Source organism: Camellia sinensis, chromosome 15 (assembly GCF_055761805.1).
Source record: "Camellia sinensis isolate YWXY chromosome 15, ASM5576180v1, whole genome shotgun sequence".
Lineage (NCBI taxonomy): Eukaryota > Viridiplantae > Streptophyta > Magnoliopsida > Ericales > Theaceae > Camellia > Camellia sinensis.
In genome coordinates, this window is record NC_138975.1 from 401,843 (window position 1) to 414,489 (window position 12,647).

A 12,647-nucleotide genomic window follows, 5' to 3' on the forward strand; every position below is an offset into this window, starting at 1 on the left:
AGCTTTTACGCCCCTCTTTCTTTCTATTATTATAATTATAATTATTTTGTGAAATCTGGTGCATCTATTTAACTGCAGGAAGCAAGTGACTGGACTCTTCCTCCCCTCATTAGGGATAGCTTTTCTATGGTAATTATTTTCTTAACCCATCTTATATTTCATTACTTGCCATTGCTTGCACTTGATGCATCATGTGCATATCATCACCTACTTAAATCAATTTTTGAATTCTAAATCAAACCAAAGTAAAAGTAACAAATAGTGAACCTGTCTTTAGATTCACTTAAATTTCCAAGTGAATGGGAATTTGGACCAAAATCTTCAATTTATCCTTTTTTCTATTCCACCTCTGGAGAATTCTTCGTCGTAGAAATTGTTTCAATATGTATGAATATAGAGTTTGTGTTAATCGTGAGATTTTTGCAACATGGTTGAGGAACATTGGAAATTCTAAGGGAGTTATCTGTTGAAGGTGGAGTTTTGGAGTGAATTGAGGATTTTATATATTTACCCATTTAGGAAAGTGTATGTCTCTCAATATGTGCCATGTTTTTTTTTGTTGGAAACAAAAAAAGTGTTACACAACTCCAATAAAGTGTTCACACCAAATTGGGTATTCACTTTGCAATTTAATAATAATAATTTAGATAATATAGTATAGATGATAAAGGCGCGCACACACACACATATGGGCTAATTTTTGTTTGTGTGTGTGTGTGGAGAAAATTGTATATTTGCTTAATTTAGTGCAATTTTCTTGAACTTTGCATATTTAATTAGTTTGTTGGGTTATTGAGATGTGATTTGATAATATTTCACTAACTATTCTTCAAAATTTTACTTTTGTTCGTCTTATGTTACAATCCTAAAGTTATTCTAAGTCAGTTAACAATGAGGTTGGCCATGTGAGTATATGCTCTCAGACATCCTCTTATTGCAAGTTGGTTTTCAAGGGTGAGTTTTACCTAAGGGTTTGTATCATTCGGTATTAGAACTAGTCACCATGTGGAGTATGAGATTAGACACAACCTATGTGAGTACGGGATTGAATGGCCATTGCTTTATGGTCTGTGCTGCGGAGGGAGTAACCTATGGGCCAGATTAAAACATCTTATTATTGTGTGTAGGTATAGTACTATTGTGTTGAATATTGAAAAGTGAGTAAGTCTATAAAAGGGAAAGGAAAATGGCTACTGTTAATTAAGTGTCAATAGAGTGGGCTGTCATGTATGTCAGTTGTGGAGTGTGGTGGTGTGTTACGATCCTAACTATTTTATCCCTTTATTTTGCCTTCATGTTTACTTTCTTCTTTCTTTTGTTATGTCTTTACTATTCCTTTTCATGTAGATTGGTTCTGCCGTTGGTTGTACAACAAGTGCATTCTATGGATTCAACCATGGTATGTCATTTTATCCTTATTTTCTACTCGTGTTCCTCAACTCTTCAGTCTGTTCTATGACCTTGAAATAGTTATGTCATTCCTTCAGCTTTTAGTTCATAGTAATATGTTATTAGTTGTGCATGAGTTACAGCATATTTCATTGGGTTCCTTATATTGGTACTCTATATGTTATTTGATGTAGGTATTGTTGTCATTGTATGACTTATGGTCCCAGTTATTTTGTTGTAAACCAATGGTTTCAAAATGGTTTAACTTAGTAAAAGCATGAAATTTAAGATCTTAAAAGATTAGTATGTCAATGCACGTTGACTTTTGTGTGTGTGCGTGCAAGCGTGCGTGCGTGTGATGTTATTACCACAAAAAGAGATATTACAATTACTTTCATTACACCTCCCCAGTGGGTACACATCTTCGGGGAGATACGCACATGCCTAGCCTAAAACGTGCAAGTACCCTTATAGTCAAATAGAATAGGCAAAGCACACAAATACACATCGGAGCCATAAGCACCCACTGGTGATATAGTTAATGCTTGTTGGCAGTTGAATTAGCTATACAAATTGTGGAACTAACACCTAGTTTGCTATCAAAGAAGACAATGTACTTTTTTGTTAGATTTGACTTCTTCATTCTTGTATTCATTACTTTTCTTAAGGTTCAAACCTTGAACTTCGTCTCGATTTTTCCAGGAACAAAGATGCATTTGCTAAAGTTTTATAGTTGCATTTATATATATATTTTTTGTATCATATCTTATGCTTCTAGGTTTAAATTAGAATGAAGTAGGCACTAAAACAATTTTTTTATTACAACACTTAGTACAAGAAAAAGTGTAGAGTTCAATGTTGTAAACTGATGGTATTTTAATGTGGCATGACACAATAATAGAAAGTTTTGCATTAACCATAATCTACTTGTGGCTTTGATACTTCAGTAAACAAATGGTATTCTAATGATATAATTCCTGTTCCATTGTTCCTGCTAATCTTCTTTTTCTTCTCTTTTTTTCCTCTTTGCATAATATAGCACTCTGAAATTACTTTCCTGAGCAATACCATATGTTGATTTTCTCAATCACTGAAATTGTTATTGTTAGTGATAAACTTTTGACAAAGAGTACATACACTTATTTTACAATTGGCTTCTTTCCCTCCATGTATTTTGTTATTTATTTTATCGAATTACCTCTACAGTGATGCCAATCGTTCAGAGGTGGGTTAAAGGACCTATCTGGTTGCATTTCCTCATCGGTGTAAGTGTCAACTTCCGTTTCGATTCCCCATTTGCTTGAGCTTTGATTTTTACTTGCAATTTTAGTTCCTTGTATAGCTTAAACATGTCATTCAATTTGTATAGAAGAATTTATTGTGTGGTTAGAATTTGTAAAGATGCCGCATCCACAATCTTGCTCTAGGTAGCACGGAAGCTCTTAGCATTCCATATTAGTGTCCAATTCAGTTTGGATGCTAGCACCTAAAGGGCAAGCATCGACATGTGTTTGACACACTTACGGTTGTCCATATCGTGTCGTATTCATAACCCATGTTGTTATTTATGCTTGTCAGATATTGTTGTAACAGAGACCTAAAGACACGTGTCACACGATTCGGTTTGATACACTAAAAAACCGATTTGTATCTAAGGGTGAATTGACAATAAGCATAAATTGCATCGTAATTGTATGATTCATGATACGTATTACACGATTTAGTTTGATACACCAATACCAATCAATTGGTTCAACTTTATCCACGTGTTTCTACTTGCACAAGAAATATTTGGGAGGCATCAAGCAAGAGGTTATAAAAAGTGGTGATTTGAGTAGTTTGGACCATTTTAGATGAGTATTTGGATTACTTGAGTTGTAAAATTTTATTATTGGCGTTTGCCTCTTCGATGAATTGAAGAGTTCTTTTTTTTTTCTTCTCATTTTTTTGAAAGGTCTCTTTTTAACACGAGTTTCAATTCTAGCATTTGTGTTTTGCACCAAAACTGAAGTCTATATATACCCTATATAAAAAAGAAACCAACTATATTCTATTAAATTTATCTCACTATTGTGATTTGAAATTTTGAATTTTTTGGGTATGTTTGGTTTGCATTTGGGAGATGAGTTTTAGAAAAAAAATTTTAAAAAATTGTTTGGTTTGAGTTTTTCTCAAAAAATTTCCAAAATCACTTTCTCTCTCTTACACATCAATCAATCACTTTTTCTCTCTCCTCTCTCATTCTCAATCACTTTTTCTCTCACACACATTTAATCAAATTCTCCCAAAATATCAAATCATCCCAAACTCCCAAAAAAATAACTCTCCCAAAATATACAACCAAACAAACCAAAAAAATTTCTAAACTCTCTCCCCAAAATTTTTTTCAAAAACAACTCTCCCAAAAACAAACCAAACAAGCCCTTTATCTTTCTTTTTTGACGGACCATGGATTCTTGTCTCCATTGATTCATAACAGCACATGCATTTATGGATTGTCATTAATTGTAATGCATAATAAAAAAAATGAAATATAGGATCATAGATTATATTGATCCTTGAACCTACATCACTTAGAGGCAAGCATGTTATTGCCTATTGCATCATGTGATCATCATTCAAAACAAACTTTTCATTGATTTATGTCTAAAATTTTCATATTTATAATATATCTTTAATATCTAATTGTTTAAATATTTTTTAATGTATTTTAGAAATTATAACCAAATAATTATGATTCATGATTCGGAAAAATGTAATTTTGATTCATGATTCAATTCTTGATTTGACAACTGTGTTGGGATATTGTCTCTTCACCAACATGTCAGTACTTGTGGTGTTGAGCTTATTAAATGTTCTTTTATAATTGATTTTATTTCTTCATTTTTGTTTTGGGTGTGGGTCTTCCTTTTTTTTCAAAAATATTTTAGATTATATCTTTCTCCTCAAGAGTTTTAAGATTTCTCATGATCTCTATCCTCTTCCACGAAGTCCAACATTGTCTACCCCAATTGCAAGATTGCTTGTTTCGGGTGATGCTTCCCCCACCTCCTCCTTCACTACCCCAAAATTTCTGACATTGGCTTAATAGTATGTTTCATTTATCTACTTGCCTAATTACCACATATTCTACTCTATGATCTAGGTAAGCCTATCTTGGCAATGCTATCATAACATATCTTCAAATATTTAAATATCTTGTCCAGTATGCACCTCTGGGTGAAGTGAAGTAATATAAGAAATGATGCAAGGTAGATTAACTGTGTTGCACACTTTTAGAAACATAGGAAGTTGAGCTCAATAAAATTCATTAGGTTAAAAATCTTATGTTATTCGCATTGTGTGGCAATGCTTGATGAAGTCATACATGGAACTAATAGTTTTGTTATTTTATTTTTTATTTATTTATTTATTTATTTATTTTTTCCGTCTTCATAAAAACATCTAGAGTCTTAATGGTTATATCCATAACCCTCTCTCTCATAAGTGTGGGTTTTTGTAATGTGTGAGAGATGGCATTGGGTACAGACACGGGGTCTGTGGATTCATATTTTGTACCTTTTTTTGTTGGTGACTTTGTTGCCGTTTCTTTCACTGGGTGCAGGCTCCACCTGTGATAGTCTTCTCTTCAGCTTGTGCAGGGTTGACAGGTTAGAGTTTTCTCCATAAAAAATTATTTTCAGATGTATATCTATTCGGTTTTATGAATTGTTTTATTACCTTCATTAATGTTGTTAGAGAAACTAAAACTACATAGAAATGAATTCCTCATAGATGAAATATACATTCATAATCTAGCACAGGTTTTATATGAATTTTTTATCAGTTTGTGGTACATTTTATGTATTATGTAGAGTATCTTGTCCTGTATATTTTAGAATTGCCACATTATAAACTAATAACCCAGGATAACACATCTTAAGAGTAAGATAGATGAATGTAAATTTATGTATTGTCCCACAAATGCGTTGTGAACATGCCAAAATTGGGTTTTTATAGAGAAGTGGTTATAGCTTTTGTTTCCCCCTATCACTATTGGAGTGTGGTACATGGAGATATTATGGTAGTTTCTGGCATTTTCATGAATTAGGAGTGTTTGAGAAGATTTTGAAGGCCTCTTTCATTGTTGTAGTGCTCATGAACGTGGGTGCGTGGGACATTTAGGATTATAGACCTATCAACCTTGTGGGTAGTCTATATAAACTTGTGGCCATAGTTTTGTTTTGGCTATTTGGATGAGGAAGGTCATTGGGAAGTTTAGTCTCAAAAATGCTTTTTTCTTTTGAGAACTCATGTTGGCGTCTCATTTGGTATTTGAGAACAACAACATATTTTATTTATTTATTTATTTTTTTTGTGAGGACAAGGGGGAGAAGTTGAGATATGATGTGTCCTTATATTTTGCGGAGCTGTTTGGGTATGCATTAACTTGGCTTGGAGTGAGCTTATCATTGTCTGATTCTCATTTTGGGGGTATAAGATCGGTTCTCATTTTGGTCACGGTAGGCTGTGTCTGGGAGGGAAGGGCATACCTAAATCATGTAGTTTGCTCTGGGGCATTATTGGAAAACTAGGTGGAATTTATTTTTGCAGATACTGTGAAGTCATGTCTGTGTTGAGAACTACAATTTTCTGATCCCCAATGTTGGTCCATCATGGATGTTGAGAAATAATGAGTTATGGCTCTCTGCTGCAGATAGGGATGCTTTTTGGACATGCGATTTTGTGTGTATATATAGAATATGATTGTTTCATTATGTGAAGCATCTGTCTTTATTTTTTTTGATAAATAAATTTCATTTTGTAAAGCTGATTTAAACCTAATGTGTTTGTGCATGGGATGGGCATTTTGCAGGTGGTGCTGTTCCAGCACTTGCCTAACTTGCATCTTCATCTTATCATTCAGCATTCTCGTCTCCGTCATTGCCATCTCCAACCTCACAGGATGATTAGATTCACAAGTCCAGAAATTCCTCTCCTCAATAAGTCTCTCTATAGTTGAATAAGTAGCAGAGCACTCTGGTGATGTCCATTGTGGACCACGGGCCTGAGCCATTCTCTATGCTTTGTGGGTAGCCTCACAAGAAGCTTGTGCAATAAAATGCATGGCTGTTCTCCTTAGGCCCTCTAATATGTTCTAGCTACAGGCATTGGTTCTTATGTATTATGTATGTAGCAGAGCTAGGGATGGTTCTCTATATGTAAGAATCATATAGAGGATAAATAAACCATGCCCCTATAGAGACGAGAATGTTTTATTTAGGGTTTAGGGGGTTTGGGGTTTAGGTTTTAATTAAATTAGGGTTTAGGGATTAGGGGTTTGGGGGTTGGGGGTTGGGGGTTTCGGTTGGGGGTTTGGAGTTTTGGGTTTAGGGTTTTTGGGTTTTCGGTTTACGGTTTAGGGTTTAGGATTAGGGGTTTAGGGTTTAGGGTTTTGGGTTTTGGGTTTAGAGTTTTGGGGGTTTAGGGGTCTAGGGTTTTAGGGCTTTAGGGTTTTGAGGTTAAGGGTTTTAGGGTTTTTAGGATTTAGGGTTTTTTGGGTTTAGGGTTAGGGTTTAGGGTTTTAGGGTTTAGGGTTTACGATTTAGGGTTTTTGGGTTTAGGGTTTGCGGTTTGGGGTTTTGAGTTTCGGTTTTAGGGTTTTGGCTTTAGGGCTTCGGGTTTTAGTTTGGGGTTGGGGGTTGGGGTTGTAGGGTTATAGGGTTTAGGGTTTAGGGTTTAGGTTTTGGGGGTTAGGGTTTAGGGTTTAGGGTTAGGGTTTTGGGTTTTGGATTTTGGGTTTTGGGGTTTGGGGGTTTAGGGGTCTAGGGTTTTAGGGTTTTGAGGGTTTAGAGTTTAGGGTTTTTAGGGTTTGAGGACTGAGGGTTTTTAGGATTTAGGGTTTTTAGGGTTTAGGGTGTTTAGGTTTAGGGTTTAGGGTTTACGGTTTGGGGTTTGCGATTTGGGGTTTAGGGTTTCGAGTTTAGGGTTTAGGGTTTTAGGGTTTTGGCTTTAGCGGTTTTGGGTTTTGGGTTTAGGGTTTTGGGGTTTTGGGGTTTTGGACTTAGGGTTTGGGGTTTAGGATTTAGGGTTGGGGTTTTGGGGTTTATGGTTTTGGGTTTTGGGTTAGGGGTTTAGGATTTAGGGGTTAGGGTTTGGGGTTTGGGGTTTATGGTTTTGGGTTTTGGGTTAGGGGTTTAGGGGTTAGGTTTTGGGTTTAGGGTCAGGGGTTTAGGGTTTAGGGTTTGGGGTTGAGGGTTTTGGGTTTTTGGTCTAGGGTCTAGGGTTAGGGGTTTAGGGTTTGGGGTTTTGGGTTTTGGGTTTTTGGTCTAGGGTTAGCGGTTAGGGGTTAGTGTTTAGGGTTAGGGTTAGGGTTTTGGGTTTTAAGGTCTAGGGTCTAGGGATTCGTGATTAGGGTTTAGGGTTTAGGGTTTAGGGGTTTAGTGTTTAGGATTTAGGGTTTAGGGTGTAGGGTTTAGAGTTTAGGGTTTAGGGTTTAGGGTTTAAAATTAGGGGTTTAGGGGTTAGGGTTTGGGATTTTAGGGTTTGGGGTTTAGGCGTTGCTTTTTGATGCTTCGATGTCGGCACTTCCTATCATTGTGAAGCAGAATTCACCAAGTGTTGGATTGTTCACCCACCAATAGGGAACGTGAGCTGGGTTTAGACCGTCGTGAGACAGGTTAGTTTTATCCTTCTGATGACAGTGTCGCAATAGTAATTCAACATAGTACGAGGAAAATCGTTGATTCGCACAATTGGTCATCGCGCTTGGTTGAAAAACCAGTGGCGCGAAGCTACCGTGCGCTGGATTATGACTGAACGCCTCTAAGTCAGAATCCAGGCTAGAAGCGACGCATGCGCCTGCCGCCCGCTTGCCGACCCGCAGTAGGGGCCGTCTGGCCCTCGAAAGGCACGCGTCATTTGTGAAGCCCGCGTGGCGGACGAGCCGCGCGGGCCGCCTTAAAGTACAATTCCCATCTCGAATGGCGGGTTGCCCAGCATGCCACGGCAATGGCCTGCATGCCATGCCACCGCCTTGCCCAGCATGCCATGCCACTGCCTTGGCCAGCATGCCTTGCCAAAGCGTTGCCCAACATGTCAGGGGAAGGCCTTGGCTAGCTTGTCATGCCACTGCCTCGTCCAGCGTGCCAAGCAACTGCGTGGGCCAGCGTGTCATGCCACGACCTTGGCCTGCATGCCTTGCCACAGCGTTGCCCAGTATGCCATGCCATGGCGTTGCCTGGAGTGCCATGCCTTAGCCTCGGCCAGCATGTCATGCCACCGCTACGGTTAACATGTCATGCCACTGCTTTGGCCGGCATGCCATGCCTTAGCCTGGGCCAGCATGCCATGCCACCGCCTCGGCCAGTATGCCATGCCAAAGCGTTGGCCAGCATGCCATGGCGGGCACGCCCATGCCACGGCCGTGGCCGGCATGCCAAGCCATGGCGTTGCCCAACATGCAAAGGCCTCGGCGGGCAGGCCCTACCACGGCCTCGGTCGGCATGCCATGCCACGCCACGCCCTCGGCCCGCATGCCTTGTCGCAGCGTTGCACAATATGCCATGCCACGGCGTTGCCAGGAGTGCCATGCCTTAGCCTTGGCCAGCATGTCATGCCACTGCCACGGCCAGCATGCCATGCCAGTGCCTTGGCCGACCTGCCATGCCTTAGCCTTGGCCAGCATGCCATGCCAAAGCGTCGGCCAGCATGCCATGCCAAAGCGTCGGCCAGCATGCCATGCCAAAGCGTTGGCCAGCATGCCAAGGCGGGCATGCCAATGCCACGGTCGTGGCCGGCATGCCAAGCCATGGCAGGTATGCCATGCCACGGCCTCGGCCCGCATGCCATGCCTCTGTCTCGGCCCGCATGCCATGCCTCTGCCTCGGCCCGCATGCAATGCCTCTGCCTCGGCCCGCATGCCATGCCTCTGTCTTGGCGGCCCGCATGCCATGCCACAGCCTCGGCTAACATGCCATGACATGCCCTCGGCCTGCATGCCTTGCCACGACGTCGGCCCGCATGCCCTGCCACGGCGTTGCCCGGCATGCCATGCCACAGCGTTGCCTAGCATGCCAAGGTCGGAATTCCATGCCACGGCCTCGGCCCGCATGCCATGCCACGACGTTGCCCAGCATGCCATGCCACAATGTTGCCCAGCGTGCCATGCCACGGCCTCGGCCCGCATGCCATGCCATCGCGTTGCCCACCATGCCAAGGCCGGAATGCCATGCCACGGCCTCGGCCCGCATGCCATGCCACGGCCTCGGCCCGCATGCCATGCCACGGCCTCGGCCCGCATGCCTTGCCACGGCGTTGCCCAGTATGCCATGCCATGGCATTGCTCGGAGTGCCATGCCTTAGCCTTGGCCAGCATGTCATGCCACCGCCACGGCCAGCATGGCTTACCACAGCCCTGCCCAGCATGCCAAGGTCGGAATTCCATGCCACGGCCTTAGGCCGCATGCCATGGCACGACCTCGGCCCGCATGCCATGGCACGGCCTCGGCCCGCATGTCTTGTCACGGCGTTGCCTAGCATGCCATGCCATAGCGTTGCCCAGTGTGCCATGCCTTAGCCTTGGCCAACGTGCCACGCCACGGCCTCGGCCCGCATGGCATGCCACAGCGTTGCCCAGCATGCCTTGCCACGCCGTTGCCCAGCATGCTATGCCTTTGCCTTGGCCAACTTGCCATGCCACGGCCTCGGCCTGCATGGCATGCCACAGCGTTGCCCAGCATGCCAAGGCCGGAATGCCATGCCCCGGCCTCGGCCCACATGCCATACCATGTCCTTGGCCAGCATGCCATGCCACGGCATCGGCCCACATGCCTTGCCACGACGTTGCCTAGCATGCCAAGCCACAACGTTGCCTAGCGTGCCATGCCTTAGCCTTGGCCAACATGCCATGCCACGGCCTCGGCCCGCATGGCATGCCACTGCCTTGCCCAGCATGCCAAGGCCGGAATGCCATGCCACGGCCTCGGCCTGCATGCCATGCCACGGCGTTGCCCAGCATGCCATGCCACGGCGTTGCCCAGCGTGTCATGCCTTAGCCTTGGCCAACATGCTATGCCATGGCACGGCGTTGCCCAGCATGCCATGCCACAGCGTTGCCCAGCGTGCCATGCCTTAGCTTTGGCCAATATGCCAAGCCACGGCCTCGGCCTGCATGCCATGCCACAGCGTTGCCCAGCATGCCCAGGCCGGAATGCCATGCCACGGCATCAGCCCGCTAGCCTTGCCACAGCCTTGGCCAGCATGCCATGCCACGGCCTCGGCCTGCATGCCTTACCACGGCGTTGCCCAGCATGGCATGCCACAACGTTGCCTAGCATGGCATGTGTTACAGGGTCAATTTTCGTTTCAAAAATTCCAGCCTGTAATGGCACTAAGTTGGACACTTAGTCTCAGCCAAGTATGTATACACACACACACACAGAGTGTTATAACAAGTAAGAATAGGCAGCAAGTAATTACAGGAAAAATCCCAACCTTTATTGATTGCACCAACAATACAAAGGATGCCTATGGAACTCTTACAAAACACTTAGTTAATTTTCGAGTTCCATGGCTGATGCCTAAATAGGCTTACAATCAGTTTTAACTTCCAACCAGCATTACAAGGAAAGCATGCCAAGTGGCATGGCAGTTGACACCCCCAACTGCCTAGGGACTTAGGAACATTTCTGGAGCATAACTGCTCTTAACTGCTGCTATGTTTCAGCCTTCATTCCAGATGTCCAGACTTGCCTTGTCTTTGCCCATCATGGGTAACTGCTGCAAACTGACATGCATAACTGCTAGGAACTGCCATGTTGTTTGCCTCATCAAGTCAGCCACGAATTTGGTTGTCTTGGCCTCCAGACCAAGTTCTGCCCACTGATTGTTTTGAACCCCCAAGCATGCTGCAGCCCACATTCGGGTCATGTTAATGCCTTGCATCTGTGCAACGGCTGCACATACTTTGGCCAAGGGTTGTGCTGCTGCCTCAGCACTTGGACAACACTTCACCTTGCTGTCTTTGGCATGCCTCCCTCATGCCTTGGTCTTGGTTGGTCATGGGCACAAGGTGCTGCCAATGCCAACCATGCAGCCTTCAAGTAGAAGGTGCTAACAAACCACCCCCACCAGAAGAAGCCGACGTCCTCGTCGGTAAAGCCTCTAAGTAGTCCGTAATTTGCTTCTCAAACTGCCATAGAGTCACATCTTTTTCCCAACTTGCATCTGCTTCGGGAGAACCCTTCCACTTAACCAAGTAATGAGTTCTTCGATTTTTCTTACTTTGTCCCTCTGTTTTGTGATCCAAAATCTGTTCCACCTCTTTGTCAAACTGTTTTCTGATCACCGGAGGGGCGCGTCGAGCTTGCGTCCGTGTTAGGTTTGCCTGATCCTCATTATAAGGTTTCAGGTAGCTAACATGGATTGTTGGGTGTATCTTCAACCGGTCAGGCAGTTTCAGCCTGTAAGCAACATTTCCCACACGTTTTAGAATCTCAAAGGGTCCATCATATTTTGGAACTAAGCCGCGGTGCGCTGTCTTGCTACTTATCTTTTTCCAAATCTGTGGAGTAAGCTTCAGCAACACCTTGTCTCCCACTTTGAATTCCAAGGGTCTTCGCCCTTTGTCAGCATACTTTTTCATCCGCTTGCTTGCCTTAGCCAAACTGTCTTGTGCTTCATCTAGCATGTCTTGTTTAGCTCTTGCAAACCGGTATGCTGCGGGACATCTACCTCCTGAGCCAGTCCTTGCCACTTCATGCGGAGTGAGGGGCTGCTGCCCCGTGGCTAATTCAAAGGGACTCATTCCTGTAGCAGATGACCGATGCAGATTATAACAAAACTGTGCACTATCCAACAGGTCAACCCAATTCCTCTGACTTGCAGTCACATAATGTCGGAGGTATTCTTCCAGCAATGCATTCATTCTCTCGGTCTGTCCATCCGTCTGAGGATGATTTGCTGTAGAAAACTTTAATTCGGATCCCATCAAGTTAAATAGCACAGTCCAAAACCGTCCCGTAAAACGGGTATCCCTGTCGCTAACAATATCCTCGGGCAAACCAAAGTATTTTACCACATACTTATAAAAGAGGTCTGCCGCAACATCCGCGGGACAAGCATGAGGAGCAGGGATAAATACAGCATATTTAGAGAAACGATCAACAACAACCATAACAGAACGCATACCGTTCACCTTTGGCAACCCGGATATAAAGTCCATGGAAACAGACACCCATGGCTTCGTTGGAATAGGCAACGGCTGCAGCAATCCAGCG

At 43.4% G+C, this 12,647-nt stretch overlaps 1 protein-coding gene across 5 annotated transcripts in view; it reads left to right on the forward strand.

The window, feature by feature from the left end:
• Positions 1-12,647, forward strand: part of LOC114296317 (uncharacterized) — a 56,638-nt gene that overhangs the window by 3,099 nt on the left and 40,892 nt on the right. For 4 of the 5 annotated variants that reach the window (XM_082909672.1, XM_082909675.1, XM_082909671.1 and 1 more), the window contains exons 3-6: positions 79-129; positions 1,348-1,399; positions 2,596-2,654; positions 4,994-5,039. In XM_082909672.1, the coding sequence (XP_082765798.1) occupies positions 79-129; positions 1,348-1,399; positions 2,596-2,654; positions 4,994-5,039 (208 nt within the window). Of the gene's footprint in view, positions 1-78; positions 130-1,347; positions 1,400-2,595; positions 2,655-4,993; positions 5,040-6,244; positions 6,380-12,647 lie in introns of those variants that run through there. The other variant, XM_082909673.1, reaches the window with a different exon arrangement.